The sequence below is a fragment of the Ctenopharyngodon idella genome, chromosome 10 (genome assembly GCF_019924925.1).
Source record: "Ctenopharyngodon idella isolate HZGC_01 chromosome 10, HZGC01, whole genome shotgun sequence".
Taxonomy (NCBI): domain Eukaryota; kingdom Metazoa; phylum Chordata; class Actinopteri; order Cypriniformes; family Xenocyprididae; genus Ctenopharyngodon; species Ctenopharyngodon idella.
Window position 1 is genome coordinate 9,921,003 of NC_067229.1, and position 13,392 is coordinate 9,934,394.

The 13,392-nt window shown below is 37.8% G+C and overlaps 2 protein-coding genes across 7 annotated transcripts in view; both read left to right on the forward strand.

Moving 5' to 3' along the window:
• Nucleotides 1-119: 119 nt before the first annotated feature.
• On the forward strand, nt 120-12,362 carry hdgfl2 (HDGF like 2). Of its 2 annotated transcripts, none has more exons than XM_051909928.1 (16): nt 120-346; nt 917-993; nt 1,705-1,843; nt 1,927-2,100; nt 4,292-4,414; nt 4,530-4,598; nt 4,680-4,860; nt 5,044-5,128; nt 5,791-6,097; nt 6,188-6,318; nt 7,846-7,913; nt 8,013-8,083; nt 9,108-9,209; nt 9,999-10,152; nt 10,253-10,376; nt 11,383-12,362. In XM_051909928.1, the coding sequence occupies exons 1-16, from the start codon at nt 275-277 to the stop codon at nt 11,510-11,512; spliced, it is 2,007 nt and encodes a 668-aa protein (XP_051765888.1). In that variant the 5' UTR covers nt 120-274; the 3' UTR covers nt 11,513-12,362. The 2 variants fall into 2 exon arrangements, with proteins under 2 accessions (XP_051765888.1, XP_051765887.1); XM_051909927.1 differs by having other exon boundaries at nt 121-346; nt 4,677-4,860.
• A 679-nt stretch (nt 12,363-13,041) lies between these two features.
• Nucleotides 13,042-13,392, forward strand: part of ap3d1 (adaptor related protein complex 3 subunit delta 1) — a 34,606-nt gene continuing 34,255 nt past the window's right edge. For 3 of the 5 annotated variants that reach the window (XM_051909919.1, XM_051909920.1, XM_051909923.1), the window contains exon 1: nt 13,042-13,345. In XM_051909919.1, coding sequence (XP_051765879.1) covers nt 13,250-13,345 — 96 coding nt within the window. In that variant the 5' untranslated portion in view covers nt 13,042-13,249. The remainder of the gene's footprint in view (nt 13,346-13,392) is intronic. The other 2 variants (XM_051909921.1, XM_051909922.1) reach the window with 1 other exon arrangement.

Here is a 13,392-nt window from a genome sequence, read left to right on the forward strand (position 1 = left end):
GTTAATATAATACTATTAAATTGAAGTCTTTATCGGTGTACACATTGTACATTCCTATTGGTGGACGTAAAGAGTGACAGCCCATTCCTCCAATCAGCGATCCCCAGAGGGCGGGACTTCCGCTGACAAAAAATGGAATGAGCGGAAACCGCTGCAGAAACCAACCGCCTTTACTCACCTACTGTATCAGAAGCAGGACTCTCTTTCGGCCTGAAAAACGGACCACTAACGACCACAAACAAGCAGAACGAGGAGCGGTGCATAGAGGGACAAGATGCCGCACAACTTCCGGCCCGGGGATCTTGTCTTTGCTAAAATGAAGGGATATCCTCACTGGCCGGCCCGGGTAAGAGCAGCAGCGGGGGAGATCGCGCAGGGCTCGCGCTGCATCCAGCGCACACACCCCCACCAGCTCCACTGTGACCAGCTTTACCTCAGTGCCTGGCGATTTACGAAATATATGTTTGCAGACAAACCCGTATTATCTATCACTTTAGAGTCTAGGCTTTTTATTGGATGTATTTGATTCATATTATTTACCTTAGTCATGAATGTATGAAGCTAGCTGGCTGGCTAACTTGTTTGCTGGAGCAGCAGCTAAGGTCGCGTGAACATAAAGTCCTGCTTATTTTTGCATTTTATTCATTGGGAATCGTCTTTAGATGCATAATGGGATAATATGAATAATTACTTAATTTAGACTTGAGACTTTTACATTGCCCAATCACATGTAAAATGTAATTGGGGGTGGGGGGTGGGGTGAGTGTCATGTTTACACATGGAGATACTTTCTTGTGCAAAGTAGAAAACACATTTTTGTGTTTAATTCTTTAAAACTTAAAATTTCTATGTAGATTCATTGCTGAAGAACATGTAATCACCATATTGTACGATTTTGGCTGTATTTTTCTTCCAGATTGAAGATGTTGCAGAAGGAGCTGTCAAACCACCACCTAATAAGATCCCCATTTTTTTCTTCGGGACTCACGAAACGTACGTATCCCCGGATTTTAACGAGTACCTGGTCGTTAATGATGATAAATAGATACATATTACTTTAGATCTTGTTATGAGCATTACCTCATTGTTTCCTCTTTATTTTGTTTATTAATCTTGATTAATAATTGCAGTGCTTTTAAAAATTATGGTGGGACCTTGCTTGTTAAAACTGCCATGGAGTAACAAATTAAAACTCATCTGACCCCAAAAGTCAACAGGTGGCACTAGAAGAACCTTTTTTTAGAAGTCCCTCCAATGATCAGACCATATCTGGCTTCCTTTTATATATTAAAATTGGCATGAAATGAAAACAATATCTGTTGTAAAAATGTAAGTTATAGATCTTATTGTAAACAACTCATCTGTGCATGTTTCATTTAAAAAAAAAAAAAAAAAAAAAAGTTTTGACTTTGTACTGTTTAATCAAAATATCACAACTCAGTTTTCCAGCAAAATGGCAGACTTCCCTCTGGTGATAAATGCAGGATTCTTCAATACTTTAACTTTTGAGTGCAATGCCCACTTCTCAAAATCTAATAAACAACCGATGCACAGAACCAAGTCCCACCCTACATAATTGATTTTTGAAAATCCGTTACACTCGGATATACATCACAATATGAAAGAAAATATCTGTTTCTACTTCCATTTCATTGTGACTTTATATTTATAATTCTGATTTTAGCTTCTGTTTAATTCTTTCAGAGCATTCCTTGCACCCAAGGACCTTTTTGCATATGAAAAGTACCAAGACCGATATGGGAAGCCCAACAAAAGGAAAGGGTTCAATGAAGGCTTGTGGGAAATCCAAAACAACCCTCATGCCTCCTATACCACACCTGCAGTAAGACTTCATTTCTACAAAAAAAATCAGTTGTTTCATGACACCAAATGCTGATTTGTCACATTATCCTTGTATTTGTTTAGGCTCCATCCTCATCAGACAGCGAGGACAACCAACCTGCTGCGGGAAGTGATGCGGAAGATGCAGAAGAGGAAGCAGTGGTACCAAGGAAAGCTGAAACGGGAAGTGATGATTCTGACTCTGGGAGTGAGGATCAAAAGAGGCCGGCGGTGAAGCGGAAAGCTCCTGCTGCAAAGGTACCCAAACACAAAACAAGCCAACATGATCACTTATTGTGTAAATCAGCTGTTTATCCTCATTGTCATCTTTTTGTCATTTTTATCTTTTCTCCTGCAGTATTATGCATTATACATTCAGGTGCTTTGAATTTCTCCTTTCAAAGCTCTTAATGTCATAGTTTTAGTTAGTCACAATGTTAATAGTGTTAAATAGAAGAGTGTTAGTGTGTTGTAGAGGAATCTGTGTATTGCAAGTAGTTTTTATTTAAGCATTAGGGTCCTTCTATGTTATGAATGTAGTTACAGCTAAAGCCCAAAGTATACATATTTTACATTTACGCTAGAGTTTGCACACAGTGCTTGTGGCGTAATTTCGTCATCAGCATAGTACGCACTTATTGCACGCGTACTGCATGTTTTTCTAACCACACATACTTTGTCTGCTTACATTGCACATGCGCTTCAGATTATTTTGCACTAATTAGTTTGTCCACAAAGTGGCGACACTGGGATGGCCCGTTGTTTCGTAAAACGAGACGGATGAAACGACATCAAAAAAACTACTGGAGACACAACAATAGACACCCATAATACATGCAACTCTAGTTTAAGGGCTTATTTACACCTGGTCACTTTATACATTTTCTCTGATCGGATAGCTATTGGATCATGAAAAGACCAGGTGTAAATACCCTCCGAAATGCTTTCGAGATGGATTTAAATCTGATCCCTCAAACCACTTCAGTAGGTGGTCTGAGACGCATGAGATGAGTAGATGAGAATCTCTTTAGCAAGCTGACGCGCAAAAAATACCACAAATGAAACTGAAAGTTTGGCATTGACACACAATCATCTACATTAAATGTAGTGAGACAAAATTTTCTTACCAGTGCTGATGGTCTGTGATATTAAATAAATAAAATGCAGCTCATATCTGTTGCTTTCGTTGACATGAACTTGAATTTGCATATAGCGCTGGTATTGAAGATCGGATTCATATTCGTTTTGTGGAGACACGTTTGTAAATGGTGTAAATGGATCAGTTTTTACCAAATTAAATATCTTATCCAATCAGTAAAAAGTGACCAGGTGTAAACAGGCCCTAAAAAAGCACAAATAAATTTGCTAATACCTTTTTAGAGAGAAGTAGGGCTGTCACAATTCCTTCTAGTACTCGATTTTAAAAAATCCTCGATTGCAATTTACCCATGTCGAGTAACCGCCAAAATACCAGAGGTGGCACATTTCATGGATGAGAATCCATGAACCAGATCGTTAGACCATTTTCTAAGGCTGCATGATGTATTAAAACCATTTAAAAACCGTACTATAGCATAGTGCTGTTCAACACAAGGCTGCGATTTAACACAGGAGAATACATCAGTATGTTTCTAAAAGTGCAAACTGTTCATCGTGAAAAGAAGTGGCCAAATATTAAAGATTAAGTAAACATTTTAATTTAATGTCGTTTGGCCAATATTAAACAAGGATCTGACCTGCTGTAAAGTGTAACAACACCAGGCCGTTGGCGCCCTCTGCAGGCATTTGTAATAATATATAATGTACATAAGTTGATTGTTTATAATATGTAAAACATGCATTTTATGTATATTATGCATTTTAACAGTGTTGTTCTATAAAACCATATGATTACTCACTTTTGATACTTTATTTGAACCAAATATCATTGCCTCATTGTTATTATATATGTATTTTAAGTCATTTTAAAGGCTTAGGTCTTTGCTTAGATCTATTTTTATTACCACAAAAAAAAAGACTTTTACTCAGTTACTCAATTATTCATCAAAATAATCGAATGATTACTCGTTTACTAGAATAATTGTTAGTGACAGCCCTAGAGAGAAGTAGCGCAGATACTGAACAGGGATGAAACCTTTTAGTGTGCATGTGTCAAGCACCTGAGTTTGTGAAAGCTAACAAACAGTGTATTCATTGAAAGGCTGGGCATTTGGTTGTGTTCATGCCAAAACTGAAGTATACTTTGGGCTTAAAGGATGTAGGTAGGCAAAACATCCAATGGAGTGCCTGCTTTATACTTAGAGTAAAACTCCTATGAACTACTTTTATGGTGCTTTTGTGTCTGTTTTAATGCTTGAAAGCTTCAGTTGAGCTCAATACTTTGTAACTGTATGGATAAGATATATATAAAAAAAATTACATAGATTTAAAAAACAAACCAACTTTGCAGCGTCCACCAGTGAAGAGAACACGGGCATCATCCAGTGATCGAGATGGAGAGGAGAGTGGATCTCCCTCAGAACCGGAACCATCACCCAGCTCTGACTCTGAATCTGGCAAAAACAGCGACCAGGTATTCCTGTCTGGAATTGTACTGGGTTGGGAATTTGCTCAACACCTCATGGCTTCATTATTGCACAAAAATGCAATTAAAAATTGCATTAACGAGTTACTAATGTGTTCAACAGGACTTCACACCGCAGAAGGAGTCAGGCAGTCGAGGTGGCAAAAAGCCAGCTGGTAGAGGCAGGAGGAAGGTGAGAAGAGCTCATTGACATGTGGCCATCTATAATTACATACTTGCTTGATGTTATACTGTTTTTGTATCATCTTAGAAGGCATCATCAGGCTCTGATTCAGACTCTGGCTCCCAGTCAGATCAGAGGGCCGCCAGGAGCGATTCTGATGACGATAAGCCACGGCCGGCAGTCTCTGGATCCGAATCGCAGTCTGGATCCAAATCCGATTCTGATTCAGAACCGCCTCCTGCAAGGAAAGCCCCACAAGGGCGCAAGAAAGGTGAGAACGCTTTGCAACGTGAACCCAGCACATATTATAATTAGTTTTAATGGTTGAGTAATTGCGTTGAATAGTAATACAGTGGATGGAAACTTTACCTGAAACAGCACTCGGATAACAGGAATCCTAGACAAGTACATCAGAATACTAAAGGACACTTTTCTTTTTGCGTCATTTTCCAAGCGGAGAAACCTCCACCAAAGCCACGAGGAAGGAAACCCAAACCAGCTCCAGAAAGGGCTCCTTCCTCTTCATCAGATAGTGATAGGTGAGTTTGGTTTCTTTTTCTTTCTAGTATTTTTTTACATATACATTTACATTAATACTTTTGTTTTGCATTATAAATTAGTTCAATCTGACAATTTTTCATCCCTCTTTTGGACCCTTAATGCCTGTTCATGCCAACATGAAAGTCCAATATAAAAATTCAGACCAATGCAAAAAAAAAAAAAAAGGTAGGTGGGCTGAATAAAAATGCAAAATCACTTTCTGACAGTAGGTGGCGCTTATGGAAAAGCAAAAATACAGCGGTGTATAACACTCTGTGTTTGACACAATACCAGATACAAGTTAATGGAGACAAGAGCCGGTTTTGGATTCCTCCACTTCTATTCACTGTCGCTTAGCAAAATATTGTGTTCATGAGCGCCACCAAGTCATACTTTAAAACTACATAAAATATTTCATCTGTGTGACATCAAAAAGTTTCAAAACTACAAAAGCTGTTTTTGCAGCATAATTGCGACACATTGTTTAATTGTAAGTATGAAAAATTAATAAAAACATCATCAGACTAATATGTCCGATTTTAATATGTTGTCAAATACAAATTGCATGATCTACAAAGAACATCCAAATATTCTGTGAATTTGAGGAGCACATGGATGGTGATTTTAAATTTTTATTTTATTTTATTTTTTTTATGCACAGCGACAGTGAGACGGACCGTGTCAGTGAGTGGAAAAAGAGAGACGAGGAGCGGCGGAAGGAACTGGAGGAGCGAAGGAAGAAGGAGGAGGCAGAAGAGCTCCGTCGGCTCCGGGAGCGTGAGAAAGAGGAGGAAGAAAAAAGGAAAAAAGAGAAGGAGACCAAGGCTAGGAGAGGGAGCAGTAGTGGCAGCAGCAGCAGCAGCAGCTCGGATGATGAAGTGGATGATCACCCTCTCAAAAAATCCAAGAAACCTCCACCTCCCCCCATCCCCGCTCCATCAGACTCTGACTCTCCACCTCCCTCGGAGGCTAGTCAACAGAACTTTCTCGAAACTCTTTCTACTAGTGTCGTTTCTCAAAATGTTAACTACGTTTGCGTTGTTGCGTTTTCTCTCTAGATGAAAAAATCGGCCAAGCGTCAAGACGGCCAGAAAGGGCGGCAAAAGAAAGAGAAGGAGGTGAAAGAGAAAAAGGAGAGGCAGATCAAAGAAAAGAAGCCACAGAGATCAGAAGAGAAACACAAAGCAAGGTATGTATTTGGATTGCGCTGTTAGAATTGCAACATGCTAACAAAACTCTAATCGGCTGTGCGCCTCACAGTGCTATATGCAGTATTTCCCACCAGTGTTATTTTAGTATTATTTGAATTCTATTATTTTTGTATTTTAAGTTTTCATTTTAATTTGAGTAATTTTATACTATGCTTTTGTCATTAGGGGCAAAGCACCAAAGGTGCGTAGGCACCCACTGTGATCGTTAGTGTTCTTATTATTCTTCGGCTTCTTCTTCTTTCTCCACTCTTGAGTCTATGGCAGCCCATAGAACTGCTTGTGGGAAAGTTATGAAATTTGGCACACTGATAGAGGACAGTCTGAACATTAACCACAGTAATTTTGGAGTCTCTAACTAAATCCATCTAGCTTTACCAACTGTCCACAGTTTCACTTACGTTTATGCCAATAACTTTTGAACTGTAAGGGCTAGAAACAAAATTGCCATTTTGAATTTTCTGAAAACCCTACTTTTTCGAAATCGCTCTAGACGGTTTATCCGATTTTCAACAAAATTGGCTCATATCATCTTCAGACCATGCTGGCAAAAAGTTAAGTTTTTTGATAAACCAAATCGTTTTCGAATAATGTGCAGATTAATTCGAAGAAGAGCATGTGCTTTTTTGCTTATAACTTCTGAAGAGTTTGCCCAAAAATCATAAATCTGGTCTCTTTTGAGTCTGCATACAGAGACGAATGATATTCAGTTTTCCTATAGCGTCAATTTTGGCCATCGTCCATTTTGAATTTTGTCATAAATAGCTGGATTTTATGAACACGTTTACCATATCATTACGAAACTCGGTATGTGTCATTGGGACCATGCCGTGAGGCGTGATTCCCCCCCCCCCAATACCAGTTATGCCATATTCAGTCAAACTTGTCCACCATTTTGAATTTCTTACTTTTTCAAACTCTTCCTAGACTTTTTGTCCGATTTTCACCAAAATTGGCTCAGATTTCATCTTCAGACCATGCCGGCCATAAGTTATTAAAAGCATTTCAACTGACCAAACCATTATCGAATAAAGCCTCAACAAATTTGATGATGTGGTGCCAAGCTGATTCTGAGGCGCTAACACTGCAACACTTTGCCAGATTGACACCAAACTTTGTATGTCGTTGTCTGCTCACACTGAGCACGCAACATCAATTTGGTACCAGCACCACCTGTTGTTCAAAAGTGATAAGCAATTTAAACATATTACATGTGATTGATGTGATTTTTTTTTTTTTTTTTTTTTTTTTTCTTAGCCATTTTGACTAAAATAATCTAAAAATGGTTTTAATTACTCATTGTTGCAGTTGCTCTGAAGCTCCCAGCCATGCTTGCATGTCTCATTGTTCCTTTTTGTGCTCGGGGCCCAATAATTGCTGCTCGCAGCTATATTTTCTTTTATTCGTTTTTTGTTTTTGTTTATTTAGCTTTAATTTTATTTTTATTTCAAGAATTTTCATTAATAGTTTTAGTTTTTGTTAAGAATAACAACACTGTTTTCCACTAGGCCTAAGCCCGAGAAGCCGAAACGGAAGTCGGTGCGTCACCCTGAGAAGAAAGTTGAAAAGAAAAAAGGTCACATGAAACGTTCTCATGGCGGTTCAGTCCTTTTTGAGACATTTTTATGCTCAATCAGATTTTAACTATCGTTTCTATCACCCTTTATAAATTCAGAACCCTCACCTGAAGAGAAACTACAGAAGCTCCATACAGACATCAAGTTTGCACTGAAGGTTGACAACCCAGTAAGTAGCGCTGCCATCAGCCTACCCATTCTGCTTTGTTTAAAATGACCTTTTGAATTTCATCGGGATCAGTAGTCAGTTTCGCACATGAAAGCCATTAAAATTACTGGAAATGATACTCTGGTAATTTTACAGCAAAGGTACCATGTCTAGTATTCACACGAGCATTGGTTCTGGTCAAGCATGCTCTTTTAATAATAATAATAATAATAAAAAAAAATTATACCTATCCTTTCACTTCCTCTAATCCCTCTCTATTGTAGCTTATGATACTCTGAGCATTACCTAAGACTTGTATTGTGAGCACTTTTTGTGTCTATTTGCCTCGTCATGACGACTTGCTTGTTGTATTCCTCACTTGTAAGTCGCTTTGGATAAAAGCGTCTGCCAAATGAGTAAATGTAAATGTTTTACGATGTCCAATTCAGTCAATAAGTTGATTCAAAGGCTTGTTTTAGTTCATTCTGTTTATTTGATTCTCTCCACAGTCCCTGCATACTTTTTTTATTATTTGTAGTGAAACAAGTAGTTAAATTTTTCTGTTTCTTACCGTTATTTTTGTACAGGAATTTATTTATTTTAAAGATATTACCCTTTCAGATAGTTTTGAACTATTTGAGTTGAATAGATAAAGGTTTAATTTATTATTTCAATCTTAATTTTTATTAATTTACACTTAATATTTTTAGTGCTTCAACTTTTTTCAGTTTGTTGCCAATGCAACATTTTTCATTTTTAGTTTTTCATGTAATATTTATATTTTATTTCAGCTGTATTTCAATGAAAAAAGATGTTTTAATAGTTTCAGTTAACAATAATGACCCTAGTTCAGCCACTCATTCAATGCCAAATTTCTCTGTAATAACCAGGGCTGATTTCTGTTCACACGTGACCTCTAAATGGACAAAGTGCTGTTAAATGTAGACATTACTATATCTCTAGCAACAGCTTTATGTGTGAAAGTGCCCTGATGTGCGAGTCCCCTGGTATCATTCTGTGTCTTCTGCTTCCTTTCAAACTGTAGGACATTGAGAAGTGTCTCCAGGCCTTGGATGAGCTCGGCTCGGTACAAGTGACCACTCACATCTTGCAGAAGAATGCAGATGTTATTGCTACACTCAAAAAGGTACAAGCATTTACAGAAGACCTCAAAACGACACTCTGGTATCTAAAAGTCAATGAGAATTTCCATTTGCAATCCGATTTAGTATTTAAAGGTGTGGTATGTAATATTGACAGCTAGCAGTTGAAATGGGTACTGCAGTCAAAATTCAAATTATTGGAGAGAGTTGTTTGCATTGCCCCTTCCTCCTCAGACTCAACACTCATGCGGGTTGCCAGATTGAGGACACTCAACAGGAACGAGTGCAATTGACAATGGAAAGCGAGGAGCCTTACACTGTATATTTATCTGAGTTTTTATAGTGGGATGGAATCTGCGATATCTGACCCAGTTTGTTTGCTGGTTTCCATGGCTGCAATACGCTGTGTTTTCCACCAACTGGCAACCCAGGGGTGTCGAAATACTATTGGGTAAATTGGTAGTGGGCGGGATCACACAGATCAAAACAAAAACAGACTTTCCGACATGGATAGCACATTTCAAAGTAGAATAACTCGCTGTAGCATTGTTTTTCGGAGAAACAAGAATTTGAACTTAGCATGTTTCCTAAAACTCTGCAAACATACAGTATTTTTATGCTTTAGTATAGTCAAAAAAATTATATGTTGCACCTTTAAAATGTGATTCATTTCTGAGTGTAACGCTTATTCAACAAGAAAAAAAATGTAGAATAGGACTTTCTGGGATAATTTACATAAACATTTGGTTGAAATAACAATAATTATAAATAATTATTAGATAGCATTCCCATCATAAAACTTGCACATATCTGACTGTCTTTTTGTCTTTTAGATTCGCCGGTACAAAGCAAGTAATGCAGTAATGGAGAAGGCCACAGCAGTCTACAATAAACTAAAGCTCCAGTTCATTGGCAAGATTGAAACCGGTAAACCAAAACCGGATGAAAAGAACCAAGAAAGCAATGAGCAAGACATGCAAAACACAGGTAAACTGAAACAGGAACGTTTCCACATTATTTCAAGCAATCGAGCAATCAAACAAGTTTTAAATGTGCTTTCTGCTTGTACTTTGTTTCTTTCTCCCAGACGACTCCAAACCAGTGAACGGAGAATCAGAAAGCGAGAGAAAAGACGTTTCTGAATCCGAAAGCAATCCCAAACCCACAGACCATGAGAAACAGGATGAGAACAAATCCCCAAACGGCATCAGGTAAAGAGCAGCCACCTTTTGTTCTGTTTTAATAATTAGTTTACATGTTTTCCTAGTTCTTTTTTTACATTTTCAATTTTCTTTCGTGTGTAATGTTGCTGTGTGAGCATGAAAAGCAACTGAAACAGCAACTACAAAGTTACAAAGCACAAAGTCACTCCAAAGGGAGTTGTTCTCGATATCAGTAAGCAGTTTACGTTTCTGAACTCCCTAAAATGCCTTGATTTGTAGTCGTGAGTTTTTATCCGGGAGCAACACGTCACAATATTCATCATTTAAAGGGATAGTTCACTCAAAAATTAAAATTCTGTCATCATTTACTCACCCTCAAGTTGTTTCAAACCTGTATGAATTTTTTTGTTCTGCTGAACACAAAAGAAGATATTTTAAAGAATGTTTGTAACCAAAAAGTTAATGGACCCCATTGACTTCTATAGTACTTTTTGTATTCTACTGTGGAAGTCAGTGGTGCCCCACAATTGTTTGGTTTCCGACAATTAAGATCTTCCTTTGTATACAGCAGAACAAAGAAATTCATACAGGTTTGGAACAACTTGAGGGCGAGTAAATGATCACAGAATTTTCATTTTTGGGAGAACTATCTCTTTAAATAATTCCCGCCCAAAGCATACACAAAAAATGAGGCGAGGCCTGGTTGAGTTGCGTTAGTAGTATGTTGAAGTTTGCGGTTATGGAAAGGTCTGTGGCTTTTCTGAAATGCACTTGAGGCGGTTGACCAGTCACAGCACACTGGTCCTGCCGACCAATCGGAGCACTTTTCACTTTTTCGGAAGGAGGGGCTTCATAGAGTCCATAACTAAAAAGAGCGTTACTGACAGACTGGGAAAAGAGGTGATGCAACAATGAAAAATAAGGTGTTTTTTTTTTTTTTAACATTGAAGTATGAAGACCAATTCATACACACAAAATGAAGACTTTGTAAAAGGACATATATGGCCTGTTTAATCTAAAATACATGTTGATTAATGTTTTATTTGTCTTTAAGGCCTAATCCAGATGACCCAACAGAGCAGCAAACACTTACAACTGACTCCACAGAGCCCAATCCGACAGAAGACACAGACGTAAAAGAGGACAGCAGAGCACAGGACGAGCAGATGTCTTCTGAGAGCTGAACTGCGTTCATCCCTTTTATGCTCACAAACACACTTTGGCTTCCTTCATTCATTTGTGTTACTTTTTGTCTGCCCACCTTTGTGACCTACATGAGTTTTTCGTGTTGTACATAAAACGTGATATGAACATTATTAGCACTTTTGAATCGAGACGTCATGAGGCAAACAAGCGCCTTAATCTAAATGTTCGAAGTGGATGATTCTGCACTAACCACGTTTGGATAGTCGAAGGGGAACGTTTTATTTCAGAACCACATTGACGTCTAGAGAGGGGGAAAAACACCGAAGCCCAAATGTATTTGAAGACTGTGCTTGTACTATGTAGCTGCTTTTTATGAGTACTTTTTTTTTTCCTTTTGTTTTTTATGAAAAAAGGAAAATGTAAAAAAAAAAAAAAAAAGAAAGAAAAAAAAAAAGTAAAGCAGTCTGGTTTTGTGTTGATTGACACCCTCTAAGCCATACAGCAGGAGATCATGACATTTCATCATTATTATTATTAGTGAACATCTACATCTGATCTGTCTGGTATGGATTTCAATAACTCTATGGATATTCACTAAATTTTGTAGACATACCATTTGTTGTCTGTTGTTTGGTCCTCTAATAATCACAACTTACATTTGCATAGGTTGAACCAAATAATACTATTCTTTTTTTGGATGTCATAAAACATGCTTATCATGCTTATTATAAACATGTTTCTAGTGCTATGTAACTTGGTCCAAGCTTTTTTTAGTACCTGTGAAGGATTAAATAAAAAAATTCCGCATGATGGCCAACAATGTTGTTATAAGGATATTCACTGGACATGTTTGGAATAAAATACTAACATACTGCCTAGTGCATACTACACAGTGTAGACTGTTTTTAGTCCTAGTAGTAGTAGTATGGAACAATGCGGTTCCAAACATACCCATTATAACATTGTCTGGCATTACTTTAAAAAATGCGCAAAATAATATTTATATAATTTATATTAATATATTTAATTATTGTAATTTAAATAACGTATGTTACGTAAATCACCAGCCCAGTAACATTTTAATTGACAATTCTTATATTGGATCTCTTGGTTTAAGGGAAACACGTTCGGTCGCTCGTATAAACAAAGGCTTTGATTGGTCTACTGGGCGCTGACGTCATGTCGCGTCGCGCTCGCTTGCGGTCTAGACAGCATTATTTGTTTAAATTAATTTATTTAATTCAAAGTGTAACTTAATATTATAAAATAAAGAAAAGAGAAAATAATAGAATATAAATTATCCAAAAATAATACTGAGTTATTTGGTGATTTTTTTTAATATCATTCAGATTTATTTTGTTTAAACACTGCTTGATTTGACTTAAACGCTCAAGAAAGTAAGGTTTTATGCAACATGAAACTTGGCCAAGGTTATAATAAAATTGATTAAATTAATCCGTGACTCCAATAAACATTCTCCACAACATCAAGACGGAAATGTGAAAATCCGAATAAACGTCACGGAGGGAAGCGTCGCGTCGCGTCGTACGCTTGCAGTGTGGATGGGTTTGTCAGTCAGGTGATCGGTCCGCCATTTTGTCAGCCATTTCCTAGACGGGTCCGCTGCAGATCAGCATTTACAGAAAGAGCAAAACCCCTCCTGTACAGGCCGCTGTTCGGGACTGAATGAGAGACTAGCGCTCCTGCGGGCCGGTCAGTACTCAGATAAAGCCCGTGTTTGCGGTTCGGTCCGGTAGGACAGGAGGGAAATCATCATGGCTCTGAAGATCGTGAAGGGAAGCATCGATCGGATGTTCGATAAAAACCTGCAGGATTTAGTACGTGGCATTAGGAACCATAAGGAAGATGAGGTGAGACACTTTTATCATTTTATTTCCTTTTATATTATTAAAATCAG

Bases quoted from the DNA above. Each gene is read 5' to 3' on its own strand.
- hdgfl2 (XM_051909927.1), top strand. From the start codon at position 275: ATGCCGCACAACTTCCGGCCCGGGGATCTTGTCTTTGCTAAAATGAAG. The intron at 4,599-4,676 runs GTGAGAAGAGCT...GTATCATCTTAG, and splicing joins CTGGTAGAGGCAGGAGGAAG to AAGGCATCATCAGGCTCTGA. The intron at 10,153-10,252 runs GTAAACTGAAAC...TCTTTCTCCCAG, and splicing joins GCAAGACATGCAAAACACAG to ACGACTCCAAACCAGTGAAC.